The 16,661-nt window shown below is 39.6% G+C and overlaps 2 protein-coding genes across 2 annotated transcripts in view; one reads left to right on the top strand and one right to left on the bottom strand.

Annotated features, from left to right (window-relative positions):
• The window catches only part of LOC105196299 (fibroblast growth factor receptor homolog 1), a 73,970-nt gene extending 62,104 nt beyond the window's left edge, over positions 1 to 11,866 (bottom strand). Inside the window, exon 1 of the mRNA XM_011162129.3 lies at positions 10,829 to 11,866. The gene's annotated coding sequence lies outside the window, so the exon portion shown is untranslated. The remainder of the gene's footprint in view (positions 1 to 10,828) is intronic.
• Positions 1 to 16,661, top strand: part of LOC113003419 — a 58,461-nt gene that overhangs the window by 18,569 nt on the left and 23,231 nt on the right. The window contains exon 3 of the mRNA XM_039447738.1: positions 4,439 to 4,586. Coding sequence (XP_039303672.1) covers positions 4,439 to 4,586 — 148 coding nt within the window. The remainder of the gene's footprint in view (positions 1 to 4,438; positions 4,587 to 16,661) is intronic.

Here is a 16,661-nt window from a genome sequence, read left to right as displayed (position 1 = left end):
TGTAAACTTGGATACACGACCTTTCTCATCTTCCCCGTATTAATTTTCTTGGATTTACATTACTAGATGTAATGTATTTTCAATGACGTTGCAAATTCTTTTTATTAGTAACTAAAAAAATTAATTTTAAAAATTTTTGAAAATAATTATAAAAAGAAATAATGTTGTACTAAATAAAACTTAATTGTATTATAAATACTAGATAATAAATGAAGCTACACTTAATAAATGAACATTGGATGCATATCGTGCATATTGCAATGTTACTATCAAAGTGATAGTACTATAGTGCACTTTATTATGAAAGTATAATGGAACAATTGAAATTTTGTTCTAAATTTTATTATGATGTAAAGCTATGAAAGAATAATACAAGTTAAATGTTTTTATCATTTAGCACTTCAGCTCTCCTTTTCCCCTTTTTCCTTTTTCTTTCGTTTTATGTATTGTATAATTTTGTTTATAATTACACATTTTTTAAATTGCTTTTTGTTATTAAAGAAATTAAAATACGATACAAACTACAAGTATAGTATTATGTTTTCTCATAAAAATTCTCTCCATTTCGCAGATAAATTGTACATTGTACTTATAAATTAGATCAATTAATTTTAATGCAAAGTGTAATCAGAAGCAATATACATCGGAAAGAAATACATTTTCTTTTTATTAATAATATTATATCGTAATAGAATTTTGAATAAAATTTAAAATTGTTCCATTGTACTTTCTTAATAAAGTTGATAGAAATCGTTAATAAGGTGCTTGGATTGAAACAATACTTACTTAATTAATTTCGTATTAAGAAACTCGAGCGGAATTTTTAAAATAAAAATTTTAACAACTCAATGTTCTTAAAAATTTATTTTTTAAAACTCAGAGCTCCGAGAATTCTAGTTTTAAAAATTCTACCCGCGTTTTTAAAAATAAAATATATTAAGTTGGCCTTATTTCATTTCACGCACTCATCAATTTCTACCAACATTGTAAGAACTTGTAGTTGTATTATTCTAGCAAATTGTACAAAGATACAACGCGATAGGCGCCTTAAATTTCTTGAAGATGTCTCTTTACAGTCGTTAAGTTCGCGAAGTACATGCGAAGACATTGATACTCACGATGACGTTGGTCAGTTGTAAATAGACGGCTCCGTTAGATATCCACTGCCGTGTCACCAAAAACGTCGAACGGCTGGAAGCGAGCGTGGGTCGAGAGTGTGTGAAACGTTACACGATTACCGAAGACGGAAATGTATGCAAGCGCGAGATGTTTTCGCGGCAATTGCACGAGGCGACTGCGGCTTTGAAAAAGATTAGCGGTCGGGTCGAGCGGCTAACCGCGAGCGAATGTGACGAATTTACGCCGCCCGCTTCTGACAATTCGATTTCGCAGTCGCCCAAGTTCGACCGGAACGGGCGCACCACTCGGAATAATATCGTCGCTCGGTTCAGCGGCTAAGCGGATATTTCGATGCTAATTTCATGCCGGGGAGACGCGCTATCTTTCGGACTCGTTGCGAAGAAAATTTCGTCAGCTCCGAGAAATCCAACCTGCTTTTTACATTTGAGATATCGGGTGATAAACACATTTTTTTTCTGTTAAGACCAAAGGTACCAACGTTTCTCACTCACTTTAGTGCCCCTCTAGCAGCAGGGTTGGGTAGCAACTAGTTAAAAGGTTTAATAAAGTTGAAAAGCCAATAACTTTAATTATAATAAAGTTAATTTTAAATGAGTTAATTTTTAACTTTATCTATTTATTTTTGAAACGCGCACTTTAACTTAACTTTTTTCCAAGTTGAAAATTTATCTATATGAAGAAAGAAAAATTAAAACAAAAAATATATTGAAACCAATATCTCTTTGTTATTTTTATAAATTTAATTTATAAATATATTAAATTTCTTTGTTGATTCATGTTATGGTTGTTTAGAATGTAATTTCGAAAATTTTCAAATTTCTAATATAACACGAATAATATTTTTTTCAAAATTAACTTTTAATTTAACTTAAATTAATGTAATTTTTATTTAACTTTTTGTTCATCTAACTTTTAACATAACTAGGCTAATTTTATAAGCCGTTAATTTAATTCAAAGAATATATTAATTTTCCCAATCTGCCGCTTCTAAGGACAGAGCGAATAGATTACTACGAAAACGAGTAAAAAAAAAAAAAAAAAAATGCGAATAATGTGATTAGAGTCCAAATATTTTATTAGCAAATGTCAAAGTGTTTCCAGAATTCTATCTTTCAACAAAAGAAACGTAATCTAAAAAATAGAAACGGTCAACGACCGCTCGGTATTTTCAGTGTTTAAACGCGTGGAATAATAAAAAGAAGAATCTATTGGATTCCTCCCGGCGCGAGAGAGGCTTTAGAAGCTCGGAAGGAGGACAGTCTTAATAGACTCGCGCGTGCGCGATTTATCATCTCGAATCGTGATTCCGCGTAGACGACAAGCTCGATCACGCTTCATTCTCGTTAACGGAGAGTTTTCGCAATAGCGTAATACTTATAATATAACGACACCGATGTCCCACGTTTGACACGAGCCGGCGCATGATTTACGCTCGTTTGCGCGCGCCACTTGAACCGTTCGCCATATCCGCGACTTGTATTGCAAAAACTTTGTAATGCGCAGAAGCGCCCGACGCGTTGTTTAATCGGCGTAAAGCCGGGCGTAGGCAGAGTTTTTCTTCTCGGAATCCATTTCGAAGGCAGTGCCTGCCTTCGTAAATATATAAATACGTACACGCGCGTACGTCTGGCGGTTATTAATAAATTTCGCGGCAACGCCAGTACATCAGTGGCAAATCTCGCACCGAGAGAAAATCGTTTATTATTTGTGACCACAATTGCATGGTGTAAAATAAATGTGATTGGGTGCTCTATTTTTACAATTGTCACTTTTATTATGTTAATAATACTAACTTTACGGCCTTCAGAGTACTTCGAAAGATGTTGTAAGCGCGTTATTTTTTGTGTAATTCTATCTTTGTTTCAAGTTTAATGAACGATAGAGATAGAACGAAAAAGAGCGCTATCATCTTTAAAAGCGTGTTTTGAATATAGGCCTTATATGCAGAGTTCTGCCAACTACGAAAAAAATTTTTCTACAACGTAGAGGTCTGTGAACCAAGCGTTTGTAAGACCGAGTTAAATCGAATCTCTTTGACTTGAGTTATAGGAATCGAATTAGAATAAAATTTTTCTGGATTTACATTACATACCAATTTAAATGTAATAAGGTATTTTCAATGATGTTGCAGATTCTTTTTAACAGGCGAGAAAATTAATCGCAAGAATTTTAGAAAGTAACTTTTATTAGGAAAATATGTAGAATAATTTTAAATTTTGCTTTAAATCCTTTTAAAATCATAATACATATCGATGAAACGTTGAAACAAATTCACGATTGCGTATTGCTCACAAATTTTTTTGAATTTTAGAAACGATAAGGTATTTGGGAAATTGACAATCGGAAACGAGAATTTGTACGGGTTAATCCATTGTGATTCGATCCGAATTCGCACACTTCTACAAATTTTAATACAAAGTCTCAAGATTCGGATACTAACAATAAGTAATGAAAGTAACGTTTATGTAGTAAACGTAATTGCAATTATAGGGAATATAATTGCGATACCATCTTTTAAACATCCTCGCTTACTATCTATGTGATAAATTCAATTTTTAACTTGAACCATTTTCGAAGCGCACTTTAATTTACAAAAATTTCCCGTCTGTTAAAAAAATCTGCAACGTCATTGAAAATATTTTATTTAAATTAGTAAGTGAATCCAAGAAAATTTGATTCAAATTCGATTCGTCTTCAAATTTAAAGAGTTCCGATGCTATGTGAAGATTTTAGATTCGATTCAATACGATTTCGACTTCACGAACGCTTGATTCGCACATCTCCAATTTGTAGTTAGCTTTTTTTCATAGTTGGTAGAACTATGCCTGCAAGACCCCGTCTTCAGAATAATAACTATAATTTGCATGGATATTACAACTTTAAAGTACAACAACTATAAATATATAATAGTTTGGCACTGGAATGACTATAAATTATTATTAAATTACGATTATTGCAATCATTTTTTATTCTCGGTGAATAACGCGGCGATTTGCGTCAAAAGTCGCGGTGATATATTAACGCATAAACAAGCGGTATTTATGTGCGTTGACGTAGTTACGCACGCACGTAAAATTCGTCCATTTGCCGACTTCCACTGCGCTTTCCGATCGTGTCCGGTCTTCGAGCATCAAGAGTTCAATCTCGAACGTGCCCATTAATGGCAAACGCATGCCGTCAATCTTTTCCTTTTTATCGCTTCTCGGCGATCAATCGCTAAGATTTAATTAACTGACGCATTAGTGAGCAAATATATCAATTATAATAATCTCTATCGTGCTTTTTTTGTATCGTGCAGGCTTTTTTTGCTTTCGAGATCTACGCGAAGTCGATGCGCGCGGGGCGAGAGAGGATGGAATAAGTGCCACGTCCGGGTATGAGATCTCTCGTGCTTCGACGATCTTACGACGGGACGCGGCGCCAAAAGAGTCGTCGTTCCACGGCCGGTAAGCTCTTATTTGAAATTCTCTTTATCGAATGTAATTGAGTACCGTCTCTTCGCGAGGCGTGATTACCGAGCGATTTAGCGGTGCGCGCCGATGAGGATTAACTACGTAACTCGCTTTTAACGGGCATTATCGTTGATTCGATCGCGCGACGAACGTGCGATCAATAGCGTGCCGGCGTTGCGAAGGAAGAAACCAGCCGGAGGGAACGGTCTCGTTGTATTCCCGTTCTGAATTATTTTTCCGACCGAGTGTACATACGAATACAAAGATCTATAAAATCACGAGGGCGATCTGGACTCGAGATAAGAATTCATATTGCAAAATACCAAGGTTCCGCCACCGAATCGTGCGGAGCTTACGAATTATAATATTATGTTTCTTGCGTTACGCTTGGGACGAAAAGAAAAGTTGCGCTTCGATCTCGCTCGGCGAGAAAGGGAGCCGTGATCGCGCCGTGATCCAATACGGAGAGCGTTCTTGAACGACACTCGACTTTCGTGAGGAAGGGTGGAAGAGCGAGGGAGAAAGAGAGAGAGAGAGAGAGAGAGAGAGAGAGAGAGAAAGAGAGGAGGAGGATTCTGCGCTTCAACGACGAAGGAGGAGGAGGAGGAGGAGGAGGAGGTTGTACTACGAAGGATGGAGAGAAACGTTCATTATTCTATTCCGGCGGAGCGAGGCCAGCAATCTGGTCTTATAAAATAAACCACTCTAGCTCGCCCGCGGTCGGCGCGACGCGTCAAATAAATCGTAGCTCGCTTCTTACGAGCTTACTTGCAACTTCAATCCTACCTCCTACCTCGATCGTCTACCCGGTCATCCTTTCTTTCTCTGTCTCTCTCTCTCTTTCTTTCTTTCTTTCTTTCTTTCTTTCTCGGTCCGACACCTTTTCCGAATCTCTTCGTCTCTCCTTCTCTCGTTTCGCATTCATGAAATAAATCCTTTGCTGATACTTCGACGCGCGTTCCTGCGCGAAGTGGAGTGAGCGGTAAAGAAGCAAAGGGACGAAGGGCCGAGGAAAGTGGCGCACAATGCGCCGTACTGTACATACGTTGCACGGCTCTTATCGTTCGAGGACGTTTGCATTGAGAAAATGCCAGTCAGGGCTTCGACTTCTGCGCGGATAACGCCTAAATCATGCTTACTTAGCCTCGGAGGAATATCCAAGTGAATGCCAAGAGCATACTTTTACTACCTCAAGTACCAACGCTTTCTTACTCTCCAAAAGGCAGTGTGTGAATTAGTGTAAAAGTAAAAAGTGTGATTGAAAACCAAATATTTCATTATTATGAAGAACATATAATTGTTGAGAAATCAATTTTCAGAATCTTATTTTTTTCACACAAGAAATATAAAATCTAAATTAATTAATCTAAAAAGTAAAAACGGTCAACAATGGCCACTTAATTAATACTTCTAGCGTTAAATTTATTTTTAAATGAATAGATATTCAAATTCAGAATTCATCAAATTTTTCGATCAAATTTTTGAAATATCTTTTTATATTTATTTCTTTGAATATTCTGCATCTTCTTCTTGTTCAGTGAAGTCGGTGCTATTTGAAGTTCCTTTCAATACAATTTTCGAAAGATCTTTTTATGCGCACTTTATTTCCACCAATGTTGATTAACTTTGGATTTTCTTTATTTTTTCTAGTTCAAAGAATTAAAAATAAAAAAATTTAGTTAAACCGAAATAAAGTTAATCTCTACACTACCGAAAAGAAACATTAGAGAGTTAAAAATTAAATTTCACGTCAAACAATTATTTGTACGAGGTCAATACTGTTTGAAGTTCGTTTCGATAAAATTTTCAGATCTCTTTATATCCATTTCTTGAATTTTTAAATCTTTTTCTAAGATTAAAAAAAAATAGATAAAAAGAACGTTAAACCGAGATCGAAGTTAATCAGCACTGGTAGAAAACAGACGTCAGAGAGTTGAAAGTTAAATTTCGCGTTAAACAATTATTTGCGCGCAGTGTCGATACCGTTTGGAGTTCGGTGAAACGCGGACTATTCGTCGGAATCTTGTCTCGGTGAGACACGTTAATCAGCAATTTCGCAGGAGACAGCCTGAGTAGCACCGGATGCGGGGAGGACTCGCGCGAGCCACGCGATCGTGGACAATACGGGAGGCGGAGAAGCGCGCGTGTAATTCATCTGGAGCGTGTATATTATCGTTCGCGCGGACCTGCTCGCTCGCGGCGTTTTGCTCGTGTAAACACCGGAAGCGAACACTGTTACTCGCTTTATGATTCGTTCAAGACAATCTGAAGCGGTACTTCCAGTCCATCCGATCCGTATGTGCTGCCGGGTTTATAATTTGAAAAAGCGCCACGACTAAAACTAACGATTATTTTTGTGCCATGCCGAGTCATGGAGGAGGGGGGAGGGGGGAAGGGGACTTTCGAATATCTCTCGGGATATTCGAAATTCGAGCGTTTCCAGCTTCACGACGGCGCCAACTTAGTCGAGAGACTTAGCCTTAGCTCCGGAGATTAAGTGCTCCGGAGCACCACTACTTCACGAAATGCCTGTGGCGTGCCGGCGCGGCCAGAAAAATGTAGCGACGGCAAATGATCGCGGAGTCGCGAGCGATTTACTTCCGACGATAATCTGATTCACCGTCGAGAGGGATCTCGCGAGGGGACGCGCGTTTCTAGATCTCTCGCTCCCTTTCTCCTTCCTCGTCGCTCGCTCGGCTGCGCGCGTTCCCTTACTCGATCTGGAATTTGGATTAAAGAGGACTCGGCCGAGCCGTCCGTCGTCGAGACGCGCGAGGGAAGAGATTAAGTAAAGCCGGAATAAATTACCTCCCCTTCCCCCTTCGCCCCGGTCTGCTAAGTAAGCAGGCCTGGTCTGGCCGCGAGGGACGCGTAGGGGGTTAACTTTGCCGCGGCTTGCATGGATAGAATGCATACGAATTAATAACTTTGTTCTTTAGGTAAGTCGATTTTTATACAACGTTATCTTTAGACGAAAGCCAACGCTGGCATAGATCTAAAGTAGCAACCCTTTATTTCGTGGAAACGAAACGTTGCACCGTACTAATACTGATAAAAACAAGATCTGCTTGGATAATTAAAGAAACAAAGTTTCTCATAGTTTATTCATTTATGGCTTCTTTCTATCTAGAATCTGCTAAAAATAAATTCGTGAAAAGCGAGAATAAAATTTGTACACCGAAACAATTTTTTTGGAATAAAAAGAAATACCTTCTCTTAAAACCATATATTTTGATGTAAGTATTTGTTTTGTTTAAGTAGAAATATTTACTTTTAAGTAAATACAGATGTATCACCTTAAGTACGTAATTTTGTATTTTTTTTTAAATTTAAATAATGATTTTACATATAGGCTAACATATACTTGATTAAATTGTTTTCTTAGATCAAAAGATCTGATTATCTGAATATCTTGAATATTAAACTAGTTTAACAGTAAATATTTTCTAGAAATGCAAGAAAAAATTATTAAAAAATATTTCTTTATTTTATTAACATAAATATTTTAATTAAGAAATTTTTAACTCTTTATTTTCTCTTTCATATTTTATGCATAAAAATATATTTATCAGTTTCTATTATTTTACTTAGTGTATCAATTTATTTTATGGTTAACTGCTCTTCTACGATCCTGTCTGAATTTTGCTACTGCGTACACCTCGAGAAAAGTTTCTTCGAGAAAAAAAAATGAATCAAAGAAATTTGTACATTACTATTCGGTTAAAGAAGAGTTTCTTTAATTTGAAGAAATGTTTAAAGAAACAGTTTGTGCAACACAAATCTTAAAATAAATGTGTTTATAAAATTAGAACGATTAAATTATTTCTTACATTTTTGTCAGTTTCTTGAATTAAAATTGTTTAAACTAAACAATAATAAATTATTTATTTAAAGAAAGACTAATAACGCTATTTCTTGAAAAAGAATGAATTTTTATTTTCCTCAAAGCGGTATTTTCACTTCAACTTAAACTAAGTTAAAGAAATTATTCTATTAGTTTAAATGTAACTTTTCTCTGGACGATTGTGCCAGTATTGGGGCTCAATTTCTTAGACGCTTATGTTGGAAAGACATTTATAATTATTACAAAATACGAAACAAAAATTTGTATTGTACGAGTTGCTATATCTTCTGACGAAAGACACTTTCTAGTTTGTATTCATCTTTTTAAAGTTTCATTTTTAGTTTGAGAAATATCATCCTCCCGAAAACAAGGCCATGATATGCCAGTGCGCGTGTGTGTATTGGTGACTCCTCTACTATCTAGCCATGTCTCCGAAACACGACGGGGGAAGAAAGGTCGTCAGTCGTATCGCGGTATAATCTCTCCGCTCCAAATTAATTAGTCGATCAATTAACTGATCACCTTGCCGCGCTTCTTAATCGTTACCTGCGCGCTCTCTCATTATCACTAGCGGCACGAAGGACTTTGCAGTAAGGAATAAATCGAGAAAGGACTGGGTGATTAAATCGTTCTGCCTTCAAGGTTAAGGTTCACGGAGCTGTTTAATTATTTGGTCAGAGAGATTTTTATCTCTCGACGATTTTATTGCGTGTGTTAGTCGTGTTTGTCGTGTACACATCTGAGGCGCGCTCAACATATCGGCTATTTAGCGCTATCGGGAAAGATACGCGTGTTCAGGATCTAAAATACACTTAATATATCCGCTGTTTAGCATTATCGGAAAGGGAATGCTCCGCCGCGCCGCCAGGATGGAAATTTTCCATCGGGGATCGCGCGCGCCGCGATCGAACGCATCGGGAAATAAATGGCACGAGTCCGCTTTAATCGACCAACGAGGCAATACCAATTAAAGTTGCATTCCCGAACGATGTCTTCTCGCTCGCATGCACGCACGCACGCACGCACGCGAGCAAAACCTTCGTAGCCTATCGATACATCGCGCTCGTCATCGCCCCGGTCCCCCGGTTACTTCCGACGCGTACGCACATTTTCGCGCATTTCCGCGATGTAGCTGCAGATCTGCACGCTATGTTTATTTTCATTGATCGATCACATTTATCATTATGTCTCACTTAATTTATAACGTACACGGAAAGAACAACTTTACTGCGGTATCTAATTCAATTACGAGTAGGTACGAATAAAAAAATAATTTCATATTGAATCATCAAAATATAATTGAAAGATTTCCTACGAGATAATACAAATCAGTCGAAAACTGTGAGGAAACAAGAAACTTTTCATCTTCAAACGCGTTCATTGCATAAACATGATAATTTTTCTCCGGACATGTAATAGGTGTAAAAACAAAGTTGTAGGCTTTGAGAAATATTTTGAAGGCCTATTTGAAGAAAAGAAAATAACTAATTTTAAACTTGTTTTAGTTTCCGTGTGAATTTTATTTATTTATCATATATATTTTGTATTTTGTTTTATAATAATAATGCTGAGGGCGAGGTAGGAAATATTTAAGTGTAAAACAATACTTTATTTTATTTTATAAAAAAATTTATAAAGTTGCTCTCAACGATACAACATCCTTTTGTATTTATGTTTAATAAATGTAATAATTTTTCTTCAGACACATGTATAAGAACGAAATTTTACATCTGGATAAATATTTTCAAGATCCATTAAAAACCTCTGGAACTTGATTCTTGCACTGATTTTATATTTCGATTAACTTTTCTATTTTCTATTGATTCTTGCTAGAACAAAATTATTTATGATATAACGCTACTGATAGAGGTAACTGTGTTATAACCCAAATTTTGTTTTTAAATTAAACTTGTTTAGTTTTTTGTAGGAAACATGTAGGAAGCTCAAGCATGATGACATTGCTGCGAAATATTTTAACGAGCTTAAACATCCAATATAAATATCTTAATGGTCCGACATAGTCATTTTTAAATCTGTATTTCCGCGAAATCATTTTTTTTCCGTGTACATGCCATATCGTGTAAGATGAATTGTCCCGTTTCGATATTGTATCACTTCAATTTGCTGAATGAACGAAATATGACTCACGTTTCTTCCAAGAAAAGCGATTGCCAGAGGACCACTGAATATTTTCGGCTATATTGATTCTGGGATCTCTTTCGGTGAGTCTCTCTGCAATAAATTTTCTCTGATAAAGCTCCACCCGACGCGAGAAGCTCTATACCTGACCGATTCGATTTTGCGAGTGCCGACGACGTGCGGTGTGGGTCCGCCCACGTTCGTCTCGCGCGTGTATCTTTATCTACAAGCACGGAGCAGGCTGCGTACTCACCGTATTGCGACTCTCGTGATCTCCTTTCCGAGAAAACTCCTTCGACAGCGTCTCGAAAAACTTTCCCCTCGGCCCCTTCGCGTTCTCCGGCTCCTGCCTCCGCGACGGCGATGCCTGGCGGGCTGGCGCTTCTGGCTTTTCTCAATCCGCTCTCGGGAACTCCGGTTCTCTCCTTTTCTCACCCTCGTGCACCCCTTGAGCACTGGCGCCGATCGCGGGGCAACGACGCACCGACGATGCACCGCGCGTGTCGACCGAGCAAGGGAGGTGTCAAGAGGACCGGTGAAAGAGAAAGAAAGACAGAGAGAGATAGAGAGATAGAGATAGAGCGAGGGAGGCGGGAAGAAGTGCGTGCGCTGGAGAAGTCACTGCCGAGAGGAGATTCGCGTCCGCTGCGAGACGTGTACGAGAGCTGATTCACTGTGCGCGCATGTTGTGCCCGCTGTTATTTCAGGCCGACGCGTCCGACGGCAGCGCGTCGCGTCGTTACAGATTCTCCTTCGCTCCTCCTTTCCACGCGCGTTCCATCCTTCGCCGAGAATCCTCGCCTTATCCTCGTAATCCCGTCACCGAAGCACAAAAGGGTCTATCCATTCACTGGCAGCGCGACTATCCTATCACCCGGAAGACTTCGGAAGGTCTCTTACTCACTGCGAGGGTGTCGGCACCAGTTGCGCGAACGCTCCCGAAATTAATTAGTCAATACAGTAAAATTGATCGATCGATCGATCGATCGATCGGCGGTTTCCTCACACACACATACACATACACACACACACACACTGTGCTCGCCTTCCGACGGTGTTTTCCCTTCTCTCGCTTTTTTTCTCTTTCTCAGTCTCGTCTAGGCTGCGACGTCGCGACACTGACGATACGCGCTACTAACTCCGAGAGGAGGATGTGCACGAGGAAAGCTCGGGGCGAAGTGCCAGAAGAGCCGTCGCTTGAAATAACCGCTCGTCCACGCTCGTTCCCTCCGCAACCCCTCGTGGGTTAGCCGTTCCCCACTACGACGGATGCCGCCGAGTGCCGAGATCGCCGGCGAAACTCCGAGCCCCACTACTATACCATTCGGACGACGGCACCTTCCCTCTCGCTCCCTTTCTAACGCCGCGCGTCCTCTTTTCCTCTCTCCTCTCCTCTCCTCTCCACTCCTCCCCTGCTCTCCTATCCTCCCGCCGCCGCTGCAGCCGCCGCCACTCGCGCGCGCCTCGTCGTTGCATCGCATCGCATCGTATCGCGTCGTGTCGCGTTGCGTTGCATCGTCGTGCGTGCGCCACTCGTACGCACACGTGCGCGCGATGCAGCAGCTTTCGCGCCACTCCGAGATGCGCCGCGCGAAGGCCAGGAGGACGAGGCCTCCGTTTCTCTCTCTTATGCACTCGAGTACTCTTCGAATTGCTGGAAATCAATTTGGGTATTTGATTTTTCTTAAAAAAAAAGAAAAAAACACCATGTACTGTCCTACAAGATTTCTAAGAAATTTTAGGTAAGGTACTGAAGGTAGAAAAGAGAAGATTAAGCTGCCGCTCACGTTTTAGTTTTACAGTCTCGACTGTGATTGGCTGGATTCGTTTACTGCCTAAGGGCTCGGTTTTTCATTTACCTGCAGATTAACTTATCGGATTAAACTTAATCTGATGTTTTACCCAATGAGCTTCACCCAGATGATGCCACGGATGAAGTTCGAGTTGAGTTTTCAATCATAAGTCAGTCAGATAATGAAAAATAGGACTTGAGTTTTACTGCAATAATTTGGAAAGTTGAACTTTTTTTTTTTCCTGAAGTCGAGACCGCCCGAAAATGTGAAAGAATGCGCTTCCTGGAGTGGTCCCGTCCCGTATCTGAGCAATCGCGTGAATCGCCGCCACCTCGCAGGTAATTTCGAACGTTTCACGGTCACCACCGTCCCGCCGGGGCTCTGTGCCCCTATTTTTCTTTCGTCCCCATCGTGCCACCGTGTCCGGAACACATTCGGGACATGTGTTGCCCGAACGTCGACCACCTTTTCGTTTTCCCCGAGACAACCGACACACCATGAGCGGCAACGGTGGTGAAACACAACCGAGATTACTAGCTACTTTTCTCTCTCTTTCTTTTTCTCTCTCTCTCTCTCTCTCTCTCTCTCTTCGTCTCCGTCTTTCGCGTCTCCCTTTCCTACCCCTTGGCGATGTCTGTCTCCGCCCGTTATTTATAGAAAGCTACGATGACTCGCTTAATCGTAACGACCTCACGGCGTAGACCTCACGATACCTATTATTATCCAGTCGAATTAATGAAACTCCCTCGGTGTGGCCGGCCGTGTTAATTTATATTTGCCGTTTGCAGAACGGACCCGCGTCGTTTCGTACTCAACCACTCCTTAATTTTCTCAGCCCTTGATATATCGGCTCGCTGATACTTTTGCTCAGATCGCATACTTTTCCCGGCCTGTCGTCGCGGCGAGTAAACGGCCTTTCGCTCGCGATGCTTAATCGACGGTGTCGTTAATGAACCGCGTGCGCACCGCGAGATAACTCGTCGCGCCGAGGTCTCGTTCATCTTCCGTGCGAACTCTCTCTCTCTTTCTCTCTTTTACTTCTCCCGCGATGATTCATCGACTTATTTTTACAAGAAACAATTAAAATCTCTTGTTTGTCTAAAAATAGAATAATCGCGAAGAAGGCTCATAGACGAGTCTTTTAAGGATGTAACGTATATTTTAATCAACAATGTTAAAATTAGGAACGTTTCGACTTAACTTGATCTTCATCTGCCTAATTATAAAAATACCTAATTAGGGTAAGGTTACTGATATCGCACCGGTTTCTAAAGCGCACTACCTCGCGTATAAATTCACCGACGATACTTGTACACTGTATATAGGATTATTTGGGAAATGCAAAACATTATCATCATCATCTTTCATTGAACTCAACATGTTAAGAACAATAGAAATTTTGTTATTAATATTTATAGAAAAATTGTAACTTTGCTGCTATTTTTCAACACCTTTCGTAGCTCGATTGCAAAAAAGGTAAAATAAATAATTCAAATTTTGATAATTTGTAATGATTGCAATATTATTAAAATTAGATTAACAAAGTTCAAATAACTTTTTGTTCTTATTTGTAAATTAAATAAATAAAGTTTTACAAAATGCTTTAGTTTTCTAAATCGCACTATTGCTTTGATCGTGGTTATATGCATAAAATCAAATATAATAATCATACAGAGCGTACATCGTAACAATATTGCCGTAATGTAGCAATGTTATTGCAATACTATTAAAAAGTTATTGAAATAATGGCACTGATGGAAATTATATTTAGTTTACGGTATTAATCTCTAATATTAATAAAATTATGCTTATCTAACGCATTTTTGATTCGAAAAGAAAGAATCTAGCAGAAAAAGTGTCACTTTATCCCAGGAAGAGTAATATTAACCTGCGGAGCGATTTAGCAGATCGATTGCCTAAATTGCACTATTTGAAAGCTTTTTAAAAACTGTCATTTAAAAATTTATGGCAATACACAAAATTGTAAAAAAGAAATAAATATGAAAGAAGAAATGTTGTACTTTATTATGACGCAAGAAAATTAAAAATATTCTTAATAATTTCTTAGTTTTAAGTCTTTACGTCAAAAGTGGTGCGATTTCGGCAACCTTACCTATTAAGAATCAAAACATTCAACATTAAGAAGATAATATAAATTCGTCGTAACGCAACAATTAGACGCATGAACGGTGCGTTAACGTATATTACATTACGTCGGCTGTGAAATATTATATCGTTGTAGTTTTCCAAGTCTTCATATAAATTAAGTCCGCACTAAGATTGCGTATTGTCCATTCTTTTCGTTCCTAATGTGAGACTCGTGTTTACTAGTGTAAAATGTCAACAGATTTTCCAACGTTTCCAGACTCAATTATTAGAGTATAAAAAAAAAATTTGTTTTCACAGTTTAATGCTAAGTGGTCGCGCGAGCACGCGACCGCGACGCACACCTAAAGATTTATCTAGGACAACGTTGAAAGAGCAAGGGTCTTTGTCGCGTCACGTTCTTCTAAATATAAATCTTTATGGTGCCCCGTGAAGGAGCGAGATCTCTCCCGATCCTTTCGCGTCCACGCGCCCCGTACGAATTTATCTCGCGCGCCGTGAAATAAATCCCCACCCCTTTCTTCTCCTCCCCCCACCCTCCCCTCTCCGTCTGGTTACCGTGATCGTTGCTCTCCGAGAGAGCCATTAAGCGCGTAATTTTATACGGGCTTGAGAATTCCACCCGAGCCACTGCGAGCGATCGGTACCTTTGATGGATATCGATCGTGGGTTTTTACAAGCGCGGTGCCGCCCCTTCGTCACGAGATCTGTATCTTAACTCGCGTTTGTTTGCCCCCTCGTAAGAGGACGGATCGTTATTCACGGCGGATTATCCGGCTAATTAGAACGTGTTGGTAGATGCGAGCGTATGATAGGACGTTATCTCTCGCTGTCAAGCTCGGCCTCGCGCCTCGGTTTACTTGTCACTGATCGAAGACACTTTAAGTCCTCTACTTCATCGCTCGCGGGCTCTTCTCGCCGATCGGAAATGAACGCCGGGGAAACGAATTAGCCCGGTCGTACGTATAAATAGTATTGTTAGTAATATAACACAGAGAGAGAGAGAGAGAGAGAGAGAGAGAGAGAGAGAGAGAGAGAGAGAGAGAGAGAGAGAGAGAGAGAGAGAGAGAGAGAGAGAGAGAGAGAGAGAGAGAGAGAGAGAGAGAGAGAGAGAGACAAGGAAGGGGGAGGGAGTTGCATTGCGCGCGACGGCGAATCGCACGCACGCGTCCGCGGAATGCGCATCGTGTACTGGTTGGTTAACTCGTGTACCGCGGAGGTATGAAGTTACGCCTAGTAAGCTTACAACTATAATTTATATCGCTAACAATCGTTAACGTGCAAAAAAGAGTCAGCGTTCTTGTAATGAAATATTTTCAGCCGCTCGGAAATTACGCGAGAAAGAGTGAGAGAGAGAGAGGGGGGGAGGGAAGGGGGGGGGGAGACAAAGATCTCGGTGCAAATTCGGACGAATTCCGTCCCCGAGGGTATTTTTGATTTAAAGAACGCTTCCTCGAGCGCGGGCGATACGAGACGAAGCGTGAGTTACAAGACACGAAGAAGGTGTGAAGTCACGTCGAGGGTGCGAATGAAACGAGCGCGGATGACGGAATTATTATTCTCGCTTCTCGACCGTCTATCCGATGTCACCCTTTCTACGATCCACTCGGTTTTCTCATCCTTCCAGCAAGGTAGCTCCGTTATAGTTCCGCGTACAGGGACACCATCGGAAGCGTTTGTTTGTTCAAGATTCAGTGAAAACTCGTAGGTATATATGAAGTCATATGGAAGTTAGAACTCTGTAAACGCTTGAGCGATAGTTCAAGCTGAAATGTTGTAGTTGACGATAGATAATGTTCTTGAATACACAAGAAGAAAAAGTGCATACGCTGAGAGAAAGGTATTTGATATTTGTGACTATAAATAAATGATAAAATTTAATTAGCTCTATTAGTATAGTTATAATGGTACTATTATAATGTTAGTGTTAAAGTGACAAAAAATATAGTTGCTAATTAAATAGTTGGCAACAAAAATTATAATCATTTTCGACGCGAACTATGTACTTCAGAAAATTCTCTAGTTTAAGAAAGTGGAAGTAAGTCACGTGACTTTTTATTCGTCTATTATTTTTTAACAAAGCTTTTAGCATTGCCACTTTCAAACAATAAATGTAGAACAAAATTTAAGCAATAAAATCGATAATTTGTTGTATAAATATATAATATTGATAAATATGTTAAATGT

The sequence above is a fragment of the Solenopsis invicta genome, chromosome 4 (assembly GCF_016802725.1).
Source record: "Solenopsis invicta isolate M01_SB chromosome 4, UNIL_Sinv_3.0, whole genome shotgun sequence".
Taxonomy (NCBI): domain Eukaryota; kingdom Metazoa; phylum Arthropoda; class Insecta; order Hymenoptera; family Formicidae; genus Solenopsis; species Solenopsis invicta.
The sequence above is the reverse complement of the archived record's forward strand: the minus strand, read 5'-3'. Positions and strand labels throughout refer to the sequence as shown.